The following is a 21,563-nucleotide window of genomic DNA, read 5'->3' as shown; positions in this document are numbered from 1 at the left end:
TTCTTTGGCCCTGACCAATCATTGTCCTCATCATCAGAGGAGTCATCAATCTCATCCTCTTCCTGATCACTGTCTGAATCTGAATCATCCTTCTTAGATGTCTTCTTTTTCTTATCTAGACTTCCGTATCTCCGCTCTGCTCGAGTAGCTGCTTCTACCAACTCATTAAAGTCAGATGCCGCTGCAATTACTCCTCGTCCTGCCACCAAACTCCTTAGTTCAGAATTCAGTCCATGACAGAAATAATCACCCATCTGTTCCCAAGATGGTCTCTGAGCAGGAAGAAGTCTTAATCTTTCTAATCTTAATCAGGACATCTTCAGGTGTCTTCTCGGTTCTGAATTGTGTCAAGAACCTGTTCAGCAGATTTTCATAATCCACAAATGCATTGATTCCATACTGCATAAACCACGTCATGGCCTTCTCTTCAAGGGTAGCAGCAAAATGCTCTTTTTTGGTATCATCATTGTGAAGTACCTCATACCCACTTGCTCTCCATCTCTGCTCAGCTGTGCAACATGGCTGTCAGCATCCTGCTTGGATTTTCCGCTGAATTTAGCCACCCCAATTCTTGGGTGTTGTGGTGGTTGAGCCATTGGGATCTGTGTTGGTACTTGTAGTTGATTAATTCATCGCAATGGATCAAATGGTAACAAAGTTCCTCCTTGGAATAATTGCCTTCTCGGTCGTAGTGCTTGACTGAAAGCCAATGCCCCAACAAATCGATGTAAAGGTGCTAAATCAGAGACCTCATCTGGAATTTCATCAAGGTCCTCGGTGCCTCCTGAAGGTGTACTAACCAGGCTGTCAGGGGTGGGTATTTCCTCTTCCTCCTGATCTTCACCTGTGTCTTCTTCTTCAGTGGCTTCCCTGGCCTGAGTATTTTGTCTTCGCGAACGTGTCCAATACGAATATTCTGGGGGCGTTGGACTGCTTTCTTTACTAGTCATCCATCAATTGCTTCTTAACACTTTTTCAGTCGCCTGATAACAATCTTCTCCCGAATCTCATGATATTCTTTCACCAACTGTGGGTCTAAATAACTCCAGCATAATGGCATTTTGCAGCCTCCAAAAGGTACCAGAAACTCAAGATAACGCTGAACTTTCAAACAAATAACCTACTGCAATTCTATTGGCAGTTTCCTGTAATATTCCTGCAGGAAGACATTGTTGTACTCCTTTTGTTCCTCCTCTGATGTCTGCCAATTTCCAAACTGATGCAGCAAGTCACCCTGTTCGCTCTCTGACATGCCTTAGCGTCCCATTTGCGCACCACGAACAAAGGTTTAACCGGCGCTTCTTGCAGAAACACTGTTTGGGTACAATGCTTCAATTCAAGGTTTTGCAGGATCTCCAAGTGTTATAGGGATTATCTAAAAGCATTGCAATTACATTCTTCACCCACAACATCCATGAAACATGAAGATAACCTCCATAACAATGTTCGAATGCTTTCAGACTCATTCAGAATGTAAACAGAATTACAGGTAACACACAGGAAACATTCAGGGCATTAACCAACATCCTGCTTCATCTTCATCATCATTACCGTGTTACAGAACAACATTTCGCCCCCACAAGGCGTCCTAAAATGAGGGTAGTTACAAGCCAAAAGTCGCATCCCTTAAAACATGCCTTTTAAAGTTTCAGACATCAATCAAAACTTTGATTAGTCCATCAGTTCTCTGAATGCATCCTGATCACTACCTGACAGTTTACTGATTGCCCATTACATAAATATCCTTCTTTACTAACTTAACTAGGTAACTTGTGGTCAAGGTCCCCCCTTTTACATTGACCAAGCGAAAATCCCAACCTGTAAGCACAACTTCCCTGCTTTTAACTTTTTAGAATTTTCCCTTCCATCCTCTGCTCGATCTAGTTTTGCTTGGTCTCTAATTGGCACAACAATCCCTTTACACTGCTTCATTTTCCCAATTATGTCCGCTTGGAGGTCTCAAAGTTCGCTAAGAAAATCCCCTCTTGTTTTTTTGCTAGCACAAGAAGCTAAGTTTCCCTTCTTTGTTCACCTCCCTCCTCTTTTCATGCCTTCCACCCCTTCGTTCTTGCCCAAAAAAACCTTCTTGCTTGCTGATCCCTCTCTTCTTTGCCCTTTCTTCGAGGTTCCAAGAGCATAAGATAAAGCACCCCTTTTCCTCCTCCTCCCTCTACTCCCCTTGCATGGAGACTTTCCTCGTTCTCCCCTTGCATGGAGATGTTCCTCGTTATAGCCCAACCTTTGTCGAAGACGACTGAGAGAGTTAGCTCCAGAGAGAGAGAGAAATCCCGACAGATCAAAGTTGCCCGCCCCTCCTTCCTGTTGCCACGCTTTTTTCTTCCCCTCTCAAAGCCCTTCCTTCTTCTCTTGAGAGCTTCGTCGTTCGAGGCAAGCTTGGCTCCCTGCCTCTTCCAATCTTCCACTCCTCCTCTTCCCTGCTCTCCCCTCTACCTTGCCTTCCTTCCGTTATTCCCTTTCACGTTCCTCTTTCTTTTTCAATATCCTACTTTTCCCCAAAAACATCCCCTTAAATTTCCCTCCACGACAGTCACGGCACCATGATCGATGTGGCATGGGAGTAGCCTTGATTATGTGGAAACCGATCTTGGGAGGAGGGCCAAATGCTGCCAGGCTGGAACCGAATAGGGTTGCCCTGGGGAGATGAGCAAACTTTACTTCTTGGTCGCAACCATATGAAGACGGTAGCGTCCCTAGGCAACTAAGCAAACTTGCCATCTTGGTCGCGACCATCTGAAGCCTATAGCGGCTGCTACAAGCACTTCCTCTTCCAACTACTTTGCTGCCCACTGCTCACACTTTCTTCCTCCTTATCCCCCCCCTCCCCCCCTTTTCACACCCATTAACAAAACTCCCCACCTCTTTACTCATGGCTTTTTGGGTGCCCACTTCATGGCTTTTTGGGTGGCCACTCTCAAGTACTCCTCATTGCCTCACACACATGCTCACGCATTGCCTCACACACAGGTTCATGCATTGCCGAGCACAACATTTCTCTCCGACACCCCATCAACCAAGGCACTGCCTAGCATAACATGGTTCTCCAATAGCCATCGACCGGCTTACTTAAGCAACACATTTTCTTCAAAAACCAGACTTGCAATCATGCACACCGTTAATTCTCCCTTGTGAGGCCGCTCACCTTCAAGGTGTAAGCATAGACGAGAGCGTTCAAAGGAAGACCTACGATTAGCATCCACTTTAAATAAATTAAAAATACCCTTCCATAGCAATGTAGGGATTATACTGCAATCAATGCATTTCGAATAATGACACTCCAAATTGATAGCCCATCAAGAACTTTATGTGCATTCGTAAAAGCATCACATATGATTTATTTATCAACCAAAGCATTGCCTGTCACAACACATTTGGCATACATCTTGGCCTTAGCATTGACGATCATCACATTTGATTTACATCTCACCCTATGCTGATGCCGAGCATGCCCAGCTATCAATGCACTACAAGAGATGACATTGCGGACAAGATGCTCCTTAAATACTTATTGCCCTCAAAGCATTGCCATCACGGTCAAAGCATTGACAAATCACCATACTAGAACCACCCCGTGCGACAATCGCGTATCAAGACATGCAGTAAAATGCAGGTCATCACTTTTCAGTTTCTATGATCCTAATGTGTAGCTCTAATTGTCGTGAACCCACAGGTATAAAGAAATCACCAACCGGACACACGGTTTCCAAGAAAACACACCCGAAAGCTTGTAGGAGCTCGCTTCACGATGACACCAAAATCGTGCAAGCTTGGCGTTGGATTGAAGCCCTCGTTGTTGCTAACGTATTAGTGGTGTCACTTTTGCAATGGAAGATCCATCAAGTGCGTAGGGGAGAGGAGAAGCCTCTCTCTCTCTCTCTCTCTCTCTCTCTCTCTCTCTCTCTCTCTCAGATACGCACCATGTAAACGTAAGATTAGATTAATTGAATATTCCCCCTTAGGGTTACAAAAATTGGCTTATATACAATTCCTTCTTAGAGACTCTTTCTCACAAAGAATATTGTTTGCTTAACCCATTACAAAATGTCATGTTGTTTCTAAAAAATAAGCGATACAAAAAATTGGGAAAGGCTTCTTTTGTGTTCAGTCGTCAACACTCCCCCCCTCCGCATCCATGTCGTCCCTGACATGACAGTTCTTCTTCTCGTAGGCTGTCTGGTTGATTCATCTCTAGTGAAAATCGGGTGGCGTGATCATCTTTAAGTATGATTCATTCCTAATATTGCCGAAGCTGATTGTTGGGCCAAAATTTTTGATGTCATATGTAAAAAAACTGGTGTATAAAGCTTCCTCAAAAGCTTGCATGTGATAGCTTGGCAAAAACATCACTCGCTAGTAGAAATGATGCAGCAATTGTGGTGATGGTTGAGTGGATAGATCATAAGAGACCTTGGTGAACATGTCACCCGTTGATAGCAATGAGAGTCTGTGGCTTTATAACGTTTGAGCACTTTGATGCAAACTAATAAGGTCTTGCAGATTTTTTTGAGCATCACACATGTCAAGTCAGGAGAGCCAGTGAAAACCTTAATTGCACCTGTTAGGGTTTTGACCATATAGTGTTACTTATTCTCTCACCTGCATTAGGTGCTGGAAATTGACGGTAATTTAGCCATGTAGGATGTTTCTATATTAGCCTGGAATGTTCTGACCATCTTCTCATTCTAGGTACTGGGCAAAAAAAACATCATCTATAACCAGTGTAAATCAGGACATAATCACCTGTTTTGAATTCTTTTGAGCGTACATGCTTATCGAAAAACTCTGTTTGTCTCCTTTTTTGCGCGTAGATGGAAGCTACCGCTATTAAGTGAAGCTCATCTAGCCTTTCAAGGTCATCTATTTGTGAAGACATTTCATGGCATGTCCACTCAAGTTGTTTGGCTACTCTTAGTGTTGGGATTAGGAATTCCATAGGCAAGATAGCGTTAAGACCAAAAATACCATGTTTTACGGTGTTGTTCCCATTGAGGTTTTATAAGAAATTCTATAAGCCCATAGTGTCGAATGTAACTTTTAATCCCAATCCGTTCTTGACTCTGAGACTATTTTTGTTAAGAATGTACATAGAGTCTTATTTGTAACTTATGCCTACCCATTAGCCTGTGGGTGGTACGGAGCAGAATTTTTTATGAACTACCATGAACTCATCAAGAAGATTTTCAATCACTTCATTTATAAAACGTGTGACCCGATCACTAGCAATTTCTATGGGTAGACCATATCTAACAAAGACATTTTCATATAGAAATTATGCAGTAGTCTTGGCATCAGCTTTTTGCATAGCTTTAGCTTCGACCCTTTTAGTGAGATAATCCGCCACTACAATGATATATTGGACATGCGTTTTGTAAGCGGCGGGTGAAATTGGTCCCACAAAGTCTATTCCCCACTTAGCAAAAGCTTTAGCTCCCATTATTGGCCGTAAGGGCATCTCATCCCATTTTATTGGCACTTTGGTGCGTTGACAATAGTCACATCGTCTTGTTTATTCTTCTGCATCCATACATAATGTTGGCCACCATATTCCAACGGTCAGGATAATTTTTACTGTCTTTTCCCCTGAGAAATGGCCTCCACTTATTCCTTCACGTGCTTGCTCAAGGATTGGAAGGTACATGATTTCCATTGCGCATAGTCTAAGCTAGTTATCATTTCCTCATTTACAAAGCTGGTTTTCAATCAAAATGAAGTCACGAGCTTTGATTTCTATTGCTCTCTGACCTTCTCTAATGGTACTTGTCAAGAAATGTTTGTGTTTCCATGAAGTCAACAATGTATTGACTCCCTTTTGGTGAAGCAATATGATGAACCATCTTAGAATTTGTCCTGTATTGCATGGTTTGTTTACAAGGTATAAGAGGGCTTGATGGTCCAAGAAAAACACAAACTTATTTGTGAGGAGATAATCCACAAATTTCTTAACATCATAAGTCATTCCAAGCCCTTTTCTTTCAGTGGTGGTGTAAGTTCTTTTCAGAACAGTTAAATTGTCGACTAGGAAATTCACAGTTCCGTCTCCTGGTTGAGCATCCTATAGCAAATGCAGATGTATCAATATGAACGTGAAAGATTTTTTTTCAATCCAGTGCTTTTAACATTGGAGCGGATATGAGAGCATATTTCAATTTCTTAAATGATTCCTAACATGCATCTGTCCATTCAAAGATCACTATAAGTCTATACAAAGGTTGGGAAATGATTGCATACATGTGTATGAACCTCCTGTAATAACCACAGTGTCCCATAAGCTCTATACTTTCTTTGCATTGATGGTAAATAATCACTTTTATTTTATCCAAATTTGTGGATATGCCATTTTTTGAGACAATATGTCCTAAGATTCGTCCTTGTTTGACCATAAAAACACACTTTTCTGGGTTAAGATAGATCCTATATGTCCTGCACTTCTCGAATACTTTCTTGAGGTTTTCTTGTATGTTCCTCTCTCAGGAGAGAGTGTACACATAGGTCATCCATATAGATCTCAAGGAATATCCTAAAGTACTCTTTTGGAAGCATGTGCCATCAATCTTTGGAATGTTGCAAGTGGATTTGTCAAACCAAAGGGCATGACTCGATGCGACAAATGCTGTTTTATATTGATCCTAGGTGCAGTTGCAAGTTGGTTGTATCCTCAAGGGATTCACCTCTTAGACATGTAAGTTACCATGTGAGTTTAAATGAATGGGTTTCTAAATTGCCAAAAATCTTAAATTTTAACAAGATTATACTAACAAAAGGGGTTCTTTAATCAATTTTAGAGAAAAACCTGTAAGTTTTTGAAAAAAAGGGGTCATTTTATTACCTTAAGCATGTAAGTAAAGGGTTTTTTTTAATACCCTTTGAACGCACGTTATGTGAATAGTTTCTTAAAAGTGCACCTCCCGCGGTTGTAACCAGAGAATCCATCCAAGAAGGAATATGCACGCTTGCCCGCCACTCGTTCAAGGACATGATCCATGATCGGTAGGGGAGAATTATCTGTTATCATGGCTGCATTAGCCTTCTTGAGATTGACACACACTCAGAGTTTTCCATTCTTTTTGGGCACCATGATGATTGGAGATACCCAGTCGGTGTGCTCTATCTCATAGATGAGCTCAGCTTCCTTTAGCTTTCGATTTCTTCCTTGATGCGCTTAAAAAAGGTGTCATTGTATGTGTATGGACTTTGTCTGTTAGGCTTTGCATTAGGTTTGAAGAGGATAGTATGCTGGCATATTGTAGGATCCACTCTCTTTAAGTCCTTACATGACCATGCAAACAGGTCTCTCGGGGGGTTCATCGTTCAATACCCCCCTATATAACGTGCGTTTGTGGGGTATTAAGAAAACCCCTCTTTTAGCATGTCTAAATGAATAAAACGACCCCTTATTTTAGGATTTTTTTTTTCTAAAATTGAATCTAAAAACCCCTTGTTATAATGTATTTCTCTTAAATTGCCTAATTTTTTTTTGCATTTTAAAACCCCTCCTTTTGAACTCACGTTATACATTAACATGATTACATAGTGCACCCCACGAAACACGCACGGGGGATTCACTAGTAGTAATAGGAGAATGCCACCTGTGTGCAACAAAATTTTCTTTTTAACCCCTATATACGGGACCCTCCTATGTAAAATCTATCGATTTGGCATTAGAAAACCCCCCTATTGTACACTTACGTGATACCATACGGTAACCCTTATGAACCCCCATGGAGACAAGTCCTTATATTCTTAGAGAAGGATTGCAAGCTCCTCTTCCTCTCCGTGATTCAGATCGGTTGCTATATAGACTGGTTTTGGTTCCTCTCTAGGTCTTGCTAAGTCTATCTTCTTTGCATCTTGTGGTCCGTCATATGACTCCTTATCACGTCGTTCTCGTCTGGGCTGTACAACTCAATACTATCTTTCGATCTTGAATAGCAAATTTTTTGTAGTGGGAGGGTATGCTCATATTGTTGTCACCTTTGTCTTTTTCATCCCCTCCACTTTCTAACTAAGATGTCCATACTTCCCTTAGAGTTTTCTTGAGCTCCCAGTACTTCTTTTTGCGCTCAACTTTGGTCCATTTTGGTTCTCCCATTTTGTTCAGTTCTGTTTTGTGCTTTCTTGGGTTTAGTTTATGTTTTCAACTTTTGAGTTTGTTTTCTCACGTCTCTAGCTCTGTCTCGTGTCCTAGAGTCTCGATCCCAAGAGAATTGTCCTAAAGTTTTGTTTTAATGTTGTCTTCGTGTTTCACTAGAGATAAAAATTATGTTGTCTTCGTGTTTCACCAGAGATAAAAATTTTTAATGTTGTCTTCGTGTTTCACCAAAGTTTTAATGTTGTCTTCGTGTTTCACCAGAGATAAAAATTATGTGGGCCGCCTTCTTTTTCTTGTAGCGTGCTTGAAGTCTAGGTTTTTGATTTGGGAAATCGTAAAACCTCACCTCTGCTATCATGTTCTTTTGCTCACTTGGGTTGTCAGAGCACTCATTATTTGTATCATTCTCTTGTTCAAGATGCTCTGGAGAGTTGTTATAAACAACTCCCCCGTCACCTCTTCCGTGTGTGTAATTTTTCCTGGCGGTCCTACGATTCGTTCACCATCATCATCATATGGAACCACATCATAACTATCCTTGTCACAAAACTTCGTCGTCGGTTCCTCCGTAATAGCACACGTATGTAATGTTGCTAGAATATGCGTCCATTCTAAGGGTTCTAGGGCCTCCTCTGGGAAGGGTTTTGGAATGTATTCTTTATCCTTGATAACTCTTTCTAGAATACACACTTCTCGATTTAAGCTTCCACAATGGGATGCCCCACACATCCATAGTTCCTTTGGTTTACCTAACCATGCTGGAAGCTCAAATCCTACTAATGTAGTAGAATCAAATTCCTCTATCCTGGGTTCGGTTCACATCTTTGTAACTATGGTCTTTAAGGTTTATTTGCGTAGTGGTTTCCATGTGCTTGAGATATATATGATTATAGCCCCAGTCTTGGACCATCTTTAATTGTCACATGAATGGTCGTTTAAGTATTATGTTGTAGTTATTCTTCTTGCCAAAATCCACTATTGCAAAGGTATGCTCGTACTCAATGCCGCAAGAGGTAAGAACTAACTTTTCTAGGAGCCCTATGGGTCTCTCCATATAACCATCTGCAAGTTGCAACTTTATTCTGGTGGCTCTCAAAGCTGTTTTTCCCCATTCTTCCATACATCCTTGGTCACAATGGCTACACCATCTCCATTGTCGAGAATTGCCATGGTTGTGACACCTTCAAACTCGACTGGAAATGTTAGTGCAACCAAAGTTGGTCCCTGCTGGAAAGTGTTAGGTGTAATGTTGTGTATACAAACAGGTGCATGGTAAAGGGCTAAAGCCAATGTGGGAGACCTGGGAAAGACAAGGGCAACAAAAATGTATGCTTAAAGTGGGTTTTTAGGTGGCCTCCAAATTGGGATAATTGGGATGGCAGATTGAAATGTGGGGAATGTGCCCTGGAATGTAGGGTTTAAGATGATCTAGAGGCCCATCCAGATGGCTCGTCAAACAGAGCTTTGGTGTGAAAGATACGCTAGTTCCAAGTTGGAAGGTTTTGCAGATCCCCGACGGGCAGGGCAGATGGGGACATATGGTTAGAGTTGACGTCAGTGTATAGGCATGTGAAGCTCAAGTTGTGGAGCATGCAGGTCTTTTTGGATTGCCAATCAGAGTCTGGATGGGAAGGTTATGGGCATTTGAAATTTTGCTGGGGGTCGGGTGTGTGCCACATTATCTGCATTAAAAGACGTACCATCATGTGTTTTTTTTGGCCTCGACTAGGTTTTGCAAGGTAGCATGCACTGCGTGGAGTCAGTAGAAATTGATGGCTTGCAGATCGGTATCATGGGTGGTTGGATACACCAAGGTGAATGTGACGCGATCACGAATATTTTGTCATTTCTTGGCGGTTTCGATTGATGGGCTGAAAAATTTGGACTGTTGAAAAATTTCTCACGGTGTTGAACCGACAGGACAGAGTTCCAGTGCATTGACGTGGTGTATATTTGGCAGTTTTGATATGGGGGAGCACAAATAGCACGGAAACCATATGTTGAAGGGCCTAATTTGTGAATACCAAAGTAAAGGGTGGCTGGGGGGCTTTAGTAGGCAAAAAATGTTTTTTTTTCGTAGTTGCACAACTCACAATTTTGAGTGAATTATATTGATCAACCTAAAAAATTACAAGGTCTTGTCATGCTCGTGTTGACAAAATTACATCGGCTATCAGGGAAACCACCCCTACCAACCCGCCCCCTTTTAATTACAGATGGGCTAGGATTTTTCCCCGTCCTAGGCATACCATCTGCTGACAACAAGGCACAAGTAGTCTTAGACCAATCCTCCGAGTGTTTCTTGCGCCCGAGTGTCCATATTAGCACTTTGCTTTCTTGTATTATTTCTGCGAAGCTTGCCACCTTGAAACCTCCTTCAAACACACGGCGGTTCCTTGTCTACCATACATTATGTAAGAAGAAGTATCGGACAATTTGAGTGCTAATGAGGAGGGCAGGACTACCTGAATTCTTCCCTCCAAGTAATAGATTAGTCTTGAAAAAACCAATTTATTATGCTCTTTGGACCCACTTGCATATTTTCCCTACGAGGCCTTTGATAGTTGGGCAATCCATAAAGAGGTGGGCTAGATCTTCACTAGCGAACCTGCACCCCAAGCATCGATATGACCCAATCCCTCTCTCCTGAATATTCACCCCCGTTGGTAGAGCACCCCAGATTACCTTCCATAAAAATACCTTCATGTGCTGCGGAACCTTAGGCTTCCACATGTTCTCCATTACTTGCTCCCACCTTTCCTCCGGCCATTGTTTTTTCCATATCTTGTTAAGGGAGCTAGACCAATTCTTCTTATGTATCATTGTATGATAAATGTCTTTAGGATGGGGTTTCCATAAGAGACTGCTTCCGGGCCATTTCCAGGCATTCTAGTCAAACTCCGAATCACAGATTGGCATCACTATATTGTCAAGCTCTTTCATCACTTTGTGGACAAGCAAGACCTCCAAGCTATTAGGTTGGTACTGGGTAACCAGAAGATCAATGGTTTTCCAACTCTTGTTGTCACTGTCCTAGAGGTTCCCAAGTCAATTCAGACCCTTATTATTCAGTTTCCTAGTTGTCTCTATCCAATAGGGAATTTGTGGCGGATCTACAACTTTGGACAGCTAAGGGGACCGTTGCAAAATGGAGTTCTTGAAGTATCTGGTTTCTTCCCCCCACTTTAAGACTCCTGCTGCTCTATTGCATATTCTTACCAATTCTCCTGAGCTGCCCCCCAGTCTAAGGGTAGATCATGATGGGCCTAATAGTTTGTCATGAATCTCCACCCCTCTCCATTTACCACCTTTTGAGCCAAGTTTAGATCATGACAACCCAAACTTGATCCTATTTAGCCAAGGATGCGATAAATTTGGTGCAACAAGCTTCTGCATGGGCCATCGGGTTGAGAATTCCGAGGCCGCCTTGATTCATCGGCTGAGCAACTGATTCCCAACGGGCCCATTGCCATGGCCTGGAGGATTTCGTGTTGTTTTTCCGTAAAAACCTTTTTACTGGCTTTAAGAACTCTATCCAGTGACATTTAGCCATCTTGAGAAGCGGGCTAGTGAAGGCAATTAAGGAATCATGAAGGCATTTATCACTTTTATCCGACTTTGGAATGGGAGAAGAGCATACTCCCACCTATCCATTTTTGTTTTGATTTTTTCAAGCACCCACTCAAATCTTTGCTTGTGAGTTACGTCCACCCCAAGGGTGCTCCCAAATGTCTGAAGATATTCCCTTTTGTGTCTTTCTACCCTGACCAGTCAGAAGGGTCAAATGCGCCATTTCTGATAGAGATATTAGCCTTGACTTCTCTATATTACACTTGGACCCTGAAGCTACCGAACATATTTGTACAATCTCCACAGCTTTCCTGATGACCTGGGGGCACGCCTTCAAGAAGAGGAGAGAATCGTCTGCAAAAAGTTTTGCTAGGAGTTGGCTATTTCCTGGTAAATCCAGGGCTTGCAACTCCCCTCCTTTTCTTAATATGAAAAGGAGAGTCCCAACATGGAATTAAGGGACAAGGGCAAAAGAGGTTGTGTGTGGAAAGTATAAGGTTTCTTTTTGGCGAATTGGAAAAGAGGAAAAAGAAGCAATGACGGCGTTGTCGTTGCTCCTTGGGTGGATAAAAAAGGAGAGGGAAGAAAGAGGCTTTTTTTTGTGTGTGTTTTTTGAAGGAGGAAAGAGACGAGGGCTCCCCAATCTTCTTCGGCACCTATGTTGTGAAGGTAGCAAGAAGACGAAGAGAGGACTTTTGTGAGGCGAGGTAAGGGATTCTTGTGGTTGGTCCTTCGAGCTCTTTTTTGTGTGGGGTGAGACCAAGAAGGGTCCTTTCCTTTGTAACGAGGAGTCAAAGAGGAGAGAGTGTGTTGCCATCACGGAGGTGTGTTCCTGTGTGCGAGGGAGCTACAGGGAAAGGCTGTCAAGCTAGTGTTTGTGGCAAGTCGAGGTGTGGCTATGGTGCCGCAAAGAAGATTGTGTCAGTTTTTATGGATGAACAGAAAAATCTCTTGAACTGCATCATTTCTATGGTGTCGAATTCCTTCCCCCCGCTCTATTTTGCCCTTATACAGGGTGTCTCCGGGTGTGTGTGTCGACGTGTGCACCCCACCAAGGTTATGTGTGCAAAGGGAGAGAGAGTGTGCGGTGCTTGAGTGCATGGGAATGTAGGAAACAATGGAATTTGTGGGTGTGTGTTAAGTTATGGTGGTCTGGTATAGTGTGGGTGAGTCAAGAAGTGTGCAAGCAGTGGTCTGCGAGTAAGAGTGCGGATTTTGAAGGTGAATCCTAGTGGATTGGGGTGTTGTGTTTACCCTGAGTTGTAGAGAGGTAGATTGTTTGTGTTCTGGGTGCATACCCCCTTCCCCCTATCCATCTTCTGGTGCCCCCATGGAGGACCATGTTGTTTGCTCCCATTGGTGAAGCAAAAAATACGGGTTTCTGTATTGGTAAGGATGGCATCTCGAAGCTATTGTCCGATTTTTACAGGTGAAGAGAATCTAGACGAATGGCTTGCACATTTTGAATTTTACATTGTCTTTGCGAATGTCTAATGAGGACGGCAAGGTGCAAACCTTCCCAATGGTGATGCGCGGAAAGGCCAATTTGTGGTTTGAAGCTCTGGAGATTGAGACAAGGTAGGCATGGCCGGCTCTACGGACAAGATTTTTACATGATTTTCACAAAGAAGCATCTCCATTTAAGATGGATGTGAGGCTAAAGGCTCTAAAACAGGATGTAAGTGAGGAATTCAACTTGTTTCTAGATCGTTTCTGAAGCATGTTGGGCAGAGTTAGCAATGGCTATGCAGCTAGACAATGGTGATTAATGAGGGGAAAGAGAAGCGTGAAACTAGCAAGAAAAGAAGGCATTGCAAGATTAAAAAAATGGGTTTCTAGCTTGGGTGCGGCTATCTAGAGTATGATTTGGTGAGAGATGTCCAAAGTCAAAGAGCTATTATTACTTTTGGACAGTTATTGGCATTGAAACCAACATTGAGGTGACAATGGTCGACTAGCGTCAGCACCAGGTTGCTAAGGGGTAAGGGAAATGTGTAGGCAGTGCAAAATATGGCACTCAGAGTAGGTAGCCCGATGAATGTTCTTCCTTTGGTGGATGCTTTCATTGAGAAAAGGATGCAGGTTCAAGCCTATATAGATGGTGGAGCACATGTTTGCATCATGACGGAAGCTATGACAAAAATAGGGGTGGTAGCCAAGTCGTATGTGCGCATGAGGATGGCTAACCATGCTAACGCTAGGTGTTTGGGCGTGGCCCAGGATGTAAAAGTGAAAGTGATGGGCATAGAGTGCCTAGTTGACTTCTTTGTGATGAAAGTTGGGGATAGCGCATATCCTATCATCTTGTGTAGGCCATGGCTATTGGCAATAGGTGCCAAACAGGATTGGAAAAGCCGGGTGTTTACCTTGGCTGATAAAGAAAAAGGGAGGTAGGTGGTGCTAGATCTAAAGACAAAGGAAATCCATTTTCATCCTATGGCGGCGAGGGACAAGGATGACACCACCAAATATGAGTATGAGACTAAAAATGCCTATGATGAAGGTTACACAGATACAAAAGAAGAAGGAAGCGAGGATGATATGCTCAAGATTGATGTTGACTTGTTTGGGGTCACTGTGGAAGAACCTTGTGCAAAAGAGGAGGTGCCAACACAGGTGCATGCCATAGGTATTGAAGAGGTGATCAAGCAGGAGAAAGAAAGCTATGTCCAGTTGTGTGCATCTTTTTCGAACTTATTTGCAAAGGAGTATAAGGATTTGCGAGGAGCCAAAGGTGTTGAACACAAAATAATCCTCAAGGAAGGATACAAGCCTAAGGTGCAGAAGCTAAGGAGATTGGGTGAAATACAAAAGGAAGCCCTTTGGTAGGAGATCAATCAATTATTGTGGATGCAGGTATTATATACCCTGTGAAGGAGTCAGAGTGGGTTTCCCTAGTAGTTATCACTCCTAAAAAGGATGGGAGATGGAGGGTGTGTGTCAATTATAAGCCATTGAATGCCGCAACCAAGAGGATCCACTACCCATTGCCATTTCAAGATGAGATCTTAAATCAGGTGGCTAGCCATGAAAGGTATTCCAGTATGGATGGATTTTAGGATACTTTCAAATAGGGATTGCTCTTGAAGACTAGTTGAAGACTACCTTCATCTCTCCATGGGGTTGTTTTGCTTATCGTAGGATGCCATTTGGGCTGGTAAATTCCTATGCCACCTTCCAAAGGCTAGATGAAGAGGGAGGTCAGTTGAACCCCAAGAGGTGCACATTAGCACAACCACGAGCATCATTGTTGGGACATGTGGTGTCACAAAATGGAATTGAAGCCGATCCAAAAAAGTTCAAGGCTCTAGTCTTGATGGAGCCTCCTTCCAGCATGCAGCCCTTCCAGCATGCAGGGTTTGGCGTCATTCGTGCACAGGGTTGAAGTATTTGTCGAGGTTTTTTTGGATGCTATCGCAGTATGTATAACCCCTTCAAAAGAGGGCACATCAAGTGCATGGCTTTGAATGGGATGAAGAGGCTCAAGTAGCTTTTGACAGGGTGAAGGAAATTCTGTGCCAACTGCCTACGTGTGTCCTCCCAATCATGAAGATGATTTTTATGTTTCCATGACGGTAGGCACCGTAGCCATTGGGACAAATACTATTGCAAAAGGTGGGAAGAAGCTATAAACCTATTTATTTTGAAAGCAGGGTGATAAGTCTTGGGGAGGTGACCTACACCAAAGCCGAACAGTGGGTCATGGACCTAGTTTGCCTGCAGGAAGTTCAAGGTGTATCTCATCGTGTGAAAGTTTTTTGTGCTAACTCCCAACAAATTCTTGCCGGAGGTAGTGCTGCACTTGAGCCAAGGAAACGGATCATGAAGTGGGTGATAGAGCTACAAGAGTTCAATTTTGAATTCAAAATTGACCATACAAGTTGATCTCACCTAGCAGATATTTTAGTCTGCAAGGTAGTTGATTTGCCAATCTATCCCAGGGTGGTGCATAATGAAACCAAGGAGGAACCCGATTTAGCGGGAGCTTTTACCATGTGGTTTGATGGAGCATATAGGATGGTAATACAAAAGGCACGTGGAGGTGTGGTGATACACACAACAAGGTGGTCTTTTCAAAAGCCTACGACTTGGAAGATGTTCATACCAATAATGAAGCAGAGTATCCCACCCTCCATTTAGGTTTGAAGCAGTGTGCCCAGTTTGGTATCTCAAGGTTGGTGGTGAAAGGTGATGCACTGCTAGTCATCAATGTTGGGCCAGTGGCAGGTGAAACGAGATTCATTAAAGCCTTGGCTCTATACCATCAAGAAGTTATTGAAGTTTTGTGAGAAGGTTCAATTCAAGCATGTTAGGAGAGAGCAGAAGCAAGAGGTAGATTAGCTTGCAAGTAGCAAGGTACAAGTGCAAGCTACAGGGATATATGTGGCCCCAGCCACCTATGCTGGTCGTGAGACCTTAAAGGAGGTTGAAGACTTTTTGAGCACCGGTTTGTGCTCCAAAATATTGTCTCAGCTACAAAAGCAGAGGATAGTGCAAAAGTCTCGCAAGTCTACACTGATAGGGAAGGATCTTATGACCTATGGACGGGATGAAGTGTTGCAAAGGGTACTTTATAAGGAAGAGATCATTATGGTACTGTACCAATGTCATGAGGAGAGTGGGGGTTTTGTTTCAAATCTTGAGAGAAGTGTTTTGGTGGTCGTTGATAGTACGTGATGTGCACTATTGGTGCAAAACTTGCCATGAATGTCAGACTATGGGTGAGAGGAGGCTGATAGCCGAGTTGCAAGGAGATATCATTGCCCATAATGCTTTTGAAAAGTGGGGCCTGGATGCCATTGGTCCACTCCCAAAGTCAACAAATGCAAAAAAATACATTGTCGTGGTGATTGACTACCTGACCAGGTGGGTCGAAGCCAAAGCTGTGAAGGAGGTAAATGCTCATGTGGTAGCTTGGTCTATTTTTGACAGCATCTGTTTTCATTTTGGAGTGCCATGGGTGCTCGTGTCGGATAGAGGACAGGGATCTAGGAGTAAACTTATGAAGTCTTTAGTAGAGAAGCTAGCTATTTATCAACACCAATTTTCTTTGCCTTATCATCCCCAATGCAACAGTTTGGTAGAAAGTGCAAATAGCCAATCATAAAGATGCTGACAAAATATGTTTACAAGCAAGAAGCGGAGTGGGAAGTGAATCTCAAAAAATGTTTGTGGGCGTAACATCCTACAAGGTGGCGACCAATTCTACCCCATTTTAATTCGTCTATGGCAAGGAGGAGGTGTTGCCAGTGCATATGCAATTGGGTGCTTTGAAGGGGATGTGACGAGTCTATGCCACACAACAAGGGATGCTATAGGATCAAATTGTTAGTCTCCAAACTTTGCAAATGAACAGGGAGGCAGCCGTAGATTATTATGTAAAGCAGCGAGAGAAGCGAATTACTAAGTTTAATAAGAGTTTTCCTGATAAAAGAATAGAAGAAGGTGATTTGGTGATGAAGTACAAGAGCTATTTGGATTTTACTTTCCAAAAGAAGTGGAGAGGTCCGTACTAGGTACAAAAAACTTTTCCAAATGGGACCTATCAATTAGTAAGGGCAAATGGCAAGCTACTTAGAAACAGGGTGAACGGGGTGTTGCTCTCTAAGGAGACTTGGGAGTAGCGGATATGCAGTGTTGTACATATTGCACATATTGTACATATGGTTGTGCCTTTTTCAATATGCTTGAGTGCTAGAAAAATTTGCAGGTTTCAAGTTCTATAAATATGCTTGTGGTTGAACATAAATGTTCAAGTCAGGGGTAGGCAATGATGGTGCAACCAAAGTTGGTCCGTGCTGGAAAGTGTTAGGTGCAATGTTGTGTATACAGAATGGTGCATGGTAAAGGGCTAAAGCCAATGTGGGAGACCTGGGCAAGACAATGGCTGTGAAAATGTATGCTCAAAGTGGTTTTTTAGGCCAGGGGGCCTCCAAATTGGGATAGTTAGGATGGAAGATCAAGGTGTCCAAAATGTGGGGAATGTGCCCTGGAATGTAGGGTTCAAGATGATCTAGAGCCCTCATCCAGACGGTTCCTCAAGTAGAGCTTCATTGTGAAAGATATGCTAGTTCGGAGTTGGAAGGTTTTGCAGATCCCCAACGGAAAGGGTAGATGGGACGTATGGTCAAAGTTGACGTCAGTGTATAGTCATGTGAAGCTCAAGTTGTGGAGCATGCCGGTCTTTTCGGATTGACGATCAGAGTCGAGATGGGAAGGTTATGGCCATTTAAAAGTTTGCCGGGGGCCGGGTGTGTGCCACATTATCCACATTAAAAGGCGTACCATCATGTGTTTTTTTTTTGCCTTGACTAGGTTTGGCAAGGTAGCATGCACTGTGTGGAGTTAGTAGAAATTGATGGCTTGCAAATTGAAATCATGGGCGGCTGGATACACCAAGGTGAATGTGATGCGATCACAAATATTGTGTCATTTTTTGGCAGTTTTCAACTGACGGGCTCAAAAAGATTGGAGTGCCAAAAAATTTCTCACGGTTTCGAACCGGCAGGACAGAGTTCCAGTACATTGACGTGGTGGGTATTTGGAAGTTTCAGCATGGGGGAGCACCGATAGCACGGAAACCATATGTTTAAGGACCTAATTTTGTGAATACCAAAGTAAAGGGTGGTTGGGGGGCTTTCGTAAGCAAAAATTGGATTTTCTTAATATGAAAAGGAGAGTCCCAAAGTGGACTTAAGGGACAAGGGAAAAAGAGGTTATGTGTGGAAAGTATAAAGTTTCTTTTTGGAGAATTGAAAAAGAGGAAAAGGAAGCAACAATGGCGCCGTCTTTACTCCTTGGGTGGATAAAAAAGAAGGAGGGGTTTTTTTTGGTGTGTTTTTTGAAGGAGGAAAGGGACGAGGGCTCCTCAATCTTCTTCGCTAATAGTCAGAGAGACAAGATTTCTAATGGATAGATTCTCGTCACCAAGTAACTTGAGTCCGAGTCATTGAAAAGGGGTCCTAGCCCTGTCTTGTAGGGAAAGCATGAACTAACACAATAATCTGACATTCCTAATTCTCACCTTTCAAAAGAGAGAAACCCCGAATGTCTTTTTCCCCATGATTTTCAGAGGCACGTAAAATTGGGACTTCTCAACTCTTGGCACAATAAGTCTCTAGTTTCTCTTCTTCTATCAATAAGAGCGGAGAGTTTCTTGACGAATCGAGACCACCCATCCTTGACTAACAACCTAAGCGAGTCCCCACTTTCCACCCCCACATTCACACTTTGTTTTGCTTCTTTTCTAATTACTACAACATGGTTGTTCATACACAAAGTTCCTTTTTATGATTTCCATCACAAGTTCGTTAAGACAGCCCTTCAACCATTATCAAATCCGCACCAAGACAATATTTCCTAGAAGAAAAACAACATACGACCTTTCTTCATTAAAATATCCCAACCCCAAGTGTTCACTCCTCTTGGCGAGAGTTTATTGCTCCCGGTGTCTTTAGTTACCCATACAACTAAATTGTCCTACAATATGGGCACAAACCCAAAGTGACTAACTTGCAACCTAGGCACAAACCCACAAGTAATATCTTGCTTTATGGGCACAAACCCGTAAGATGTGTGCACACATATGCACTGCTTTAGTGTTCACTCCGCTAAGCTCTCCACCCTGACTATCAAAGGGAGTTTTGACTATATCGGTATAGTATTTTGAATGAATAAGGTTCGAGAGTTTTCCCACTAGGAAAACATTTCTTTCCTACTTTAGACAATATATTCTCAAACAATCCTTCCCTATTAATACAACTTAAATAAAATTAACAAGTTCAATTGATACATCTTTAAATTGTGACTAACTCAATATTTAGGCAGTTTTGTCCTTCTTAATTACTCATGATGCATTGTGAGTGTGTGATACACCATGGCGAGTTCTCTTGGGTGCCATTTCCACTACTAGATACTTAACTTAACTTGAAAAGTTGTAAGCTAAAGTTTAAGAATCCAATGAAAGTAGGGTAAATGATTATAAGTGTTTTACTTCCAAGACATACATGGTTATTCCACACATCAAACCAAAAACATATGCTTGCTTAATCTTGCCATAATTTTATGATAAACATGAGTTATAAGCCATACACTAATCACATGATTAATCACTAATATCTACTTGCAAGAACAATCCATCATTTTAGTCGAACAAAATTCTTGAATATGATTAGCTAATTCACGCAAGCATTTAGGCTACATTGATGAAGAATTATGCTTGCAATCAAGACAATTGATTATGTAATTGAGCAGTGAGACCTTCATTACTTGTGATGTAGAGAGATTCCCATAAAATAGGTATAATGATTGTTGATTTCCAATTGAGGATAGGTGAATAAGAGTATAGCATTTGCAAAGTAATGTAAAGAGATTACCATAAAATAGGTACAATGATTGTTGATTTCCAATTGAGGATAAGTTAATAAGAGTATAGCATTTGATAATAGAGTAACAATTAAAAATGATTCCAATTTTATAATAATATGGTAGTAATTGGGAAGGATTCAAATTGAATAATGATATGGTAGCAATTGGAAAGGATTCCAATTGAGAGAAGAGATTGATAATAACTTGATTAATTAAGATATTTACATTACCCAAGTGTGCTTTCAAGTTATTGATCTCTCAAAGCCTTGTTGAAGCTTCACCAACGAGTAGCGACAACAACAGAGTCTCCCTATCTCCAATGCGTGTTCAAGTGTGTCTAAAATTGAGTGTGAATGCCCTTTATATAGGGGTTGCAAGTTCTTTGTTGCCCAAATCATCCCCATACCTCCCTAGCTCACCCCCTCTTGCTAACATAATGAGTAGAGGTGTCACAAGCTCCTATTTATCCATTAGAGGTGTCCCTCTTTACCCTTTTGTGTGATACACCTCATGCAGTGGCCCCATGCTCATAGTCAATTATTCTATAAGAGATGGGTCCATGGGCATGGGTCATTTATGGGCATACATGGACATACATACACATGCACATACATATACATGCACATCCATGCCCATGCACATGCATACATACACATACCTTAGACTTAGGAATTAATTTACTACCACTATGATGAAAATTAATTATCTAGAGTAAGCTTGGCTTATCAGAATTTAATTCTGAAACTTGCTATTAAAAGAAGAGTTGGATGACTATAGAAAAAGGTGATAGATGCACACACTTGCAATATTTAGCAGTTTTTGGGACAAACAACTATTTTTATGGAAATTCAGGACATGGTAGATTTTGAGAAGACAGTCGCGTCTAGGTGGGTAAGCACCTCAAAACTTTCTATTTTTTTGACAAAAAAGACAAAAAAAGTAAAAATTTTATTTTTCAAAATCTTACAACAATATATTTATCATTAGCTCATCAAAGGTGGAAATACTATAAAAAAAAGTAACTTTTTGTATATGGCAAGAATGGGCTGATATGTATTCCTTTACATGGGAATCTCCTCTCCAAGGGTGGCAGAGACCTTACATTCTCCCCAACTTGAAGAATTGAGATTTTCTTATCTCAAAGGTAAGTCTTGATGATATCTAAGGAGAGCTATATCGTCTTCCCACGTTGCATCTTCTTTAGGGAAATCTTTCCATTTGATGAGGTGTTCGATGATGCTTCTGTTCCTAAGTTTCCTTTCTCAAGTTTCAAGGGTGCAAAATCACTCTCTCATTAGCTAGGTATCCTACTGTTGGATCTTCCATAATAATGGCATGAGTTTGAGCCATTGATCCTCTTCCACGACCTCTTCCTGTGTTCCTTTCTCCACGACGAACAGGTTGGCCCCTACCATTTGGTGCTACATGAATTGCATTTTTAGTAGTTGTTACACTTCTTCTGGGACACTTGTTCCTATAATTTCCTATCTCATTACACTCATAACAACAAACATAAGAA

At 42.0% G+C, this 21,563-nt stretch overlaps 1 protein-coding gene across 1 annotated transcript; it reads right to left on the bottom strand.

The window, feature by feature from the left end:
• Positions 1-629: 629 nt before the first annotated feature.
• LOC147417254 (uncharacterized) lies at positions 630-950 on the bottom strand. Its single transcript, XM_086507761.1, has one exon. It carries the CDS (start codon positions 948-950, stop codon positions 630-632), a length of 321 nt encoding a protein of 106 aa, XP_086363887.1.
• Between the last annotated feature and the right edge of the window lie 20,613 nt (positions 951-21,563).

The sequence above is a fragment of the Adiantum capillus-veneris genome, unplaced genomic scaffold (assembly GCF_014529385.1).
Source record: "Adiantum capillus-veneris isolate H3 unplaced genomic scaffold, ASM1452938v2 Hic_scaffold_302, whole genome shotgun sequence".
NCBI classification, from domain to species: domain Eukaryota; kingdom Viridiplantae; phylum Streptophyta; class Polypodiopsida; order Polypodiales; family Pteridaceae; genus Adiantum; species Adiantum capillus-veneris.
This window is presented reverse-complemented; position numbering and strand designations above follow the sequence as displayed.

What these genes read in the sequence shown, in the direction of transcription:
- LOC147417254 (XM_086507761.1), bottom strand. Translation starts at nt 950, where the DNA reads ATGACTAGTAAAGAAAGCAGTCCAACGCCCCCAGAATATTCGTATTGG.